The sequence below is a fragment of the Lotus japonicus genome, chromosome 1 (genome assembly GCF_012489685.1).
Source record: "Lotus japonicus ecotype B-129 chromosome 1, LjGifu_v1.2".
Lineage (NCBI taxonomy): Eukaryota > Viridiplantae > Streptophyta > Magnoliopsida > Fabales > Fabaceae > Lotus > Lotus japonicus.
The window spans coordinates 9,523,129-9,523,913 of NC_080041.1; the positions used below are offsets into that span (position 1 = coordinate 9,523,129).

Below are 785 nucleotides of genomic sequence, written 5' to 3' on the forward strand. Positions count from 1 at the left end.
ATGATCAAGGCAAAAGTGGCAGATGGCTGCCTCCATGGCATCAAAATCACGCGAAGGGCACCTTGTGTCTCACATCTTTTCTTCGCCGATGATAGCATACTCCTAGCTAGAGCAACAATGGAAGAAGCCAAAACTCTCCATGGAATCCTCACGGATTATGAGACTTTCTCGGGTCAGAGAATCAACTTGGACAAATGCGAACTTTCCCTAAGCCGCAACGTGCCTAGTGTCCGTGCAAATGAGCTTGAATGCTTGCTTGGTGTTAAGGCAGTGGAAAGGCATGAAAAGTACTTGGGTTTACCTACCTTTGTGGGTAGATCAAAACCTCAAGTCTTTAGCTTTGTCCGGGAGAGGATTTGGAAGAAACTCAAGGGATGGAAAGAAAAGGCTCTCTCAAGATTGGGAAGGGAAGTTCTAATAAAGTCCACAGCACAAGCAATTCCAACGTATGTTATATGACTTTTCCTTCTCCCAGCAACTCTATGCACACAACTTGAGATAATGGTCAACAAATTCCATTGGGGAGGCAGCTCTGAATCCAGCAAGATGAATTGGATAAAATGGGACTGATAAGAGCATAATTCATTATATACATTTTTGTGCTTAATTGTTATGACTTAGCCATGTTTTGACCATTAGTGTTTATTTGGATTATTCATGAACATAGAGCTTAATTCTACACTTTTAGTTTCTATGACTGTTTTGCTAGAACAGATTGAATATGGAGTTAGCAATATAGAAATAAGGCTCATAATATGTCGTTGGAAAGATAACTCGAAGCCCTA

General features: G+C 40.9%; 1 protein-coding gene across 1 annotated transcript; it reads left to right on the top strand.

Annotated features, from left to right (window-relative positions):
* Window positions 1–459, top strand: LOC130718848 (uncharacterized). The gene has a single exon (XM_057569506.1). The coding sequence runs from the start codon at window positions 1–3 to the stop codon at window positions 457–459; it is 459 nt and encodes a 152-aa protein (XP_057425489.1).
* The last annotated feature ends 326 nt before the right edge of the window (window positions 460–785 follow it).

Coding starts and splice junctions, on each gene's coding strand:
- LOC130718848 (XM_057569506.1), top strand. CDS start 1: ATGATCAAGGCAAAAGTGGCAGATGGCTGCCTCCATGGCATCAAAATC.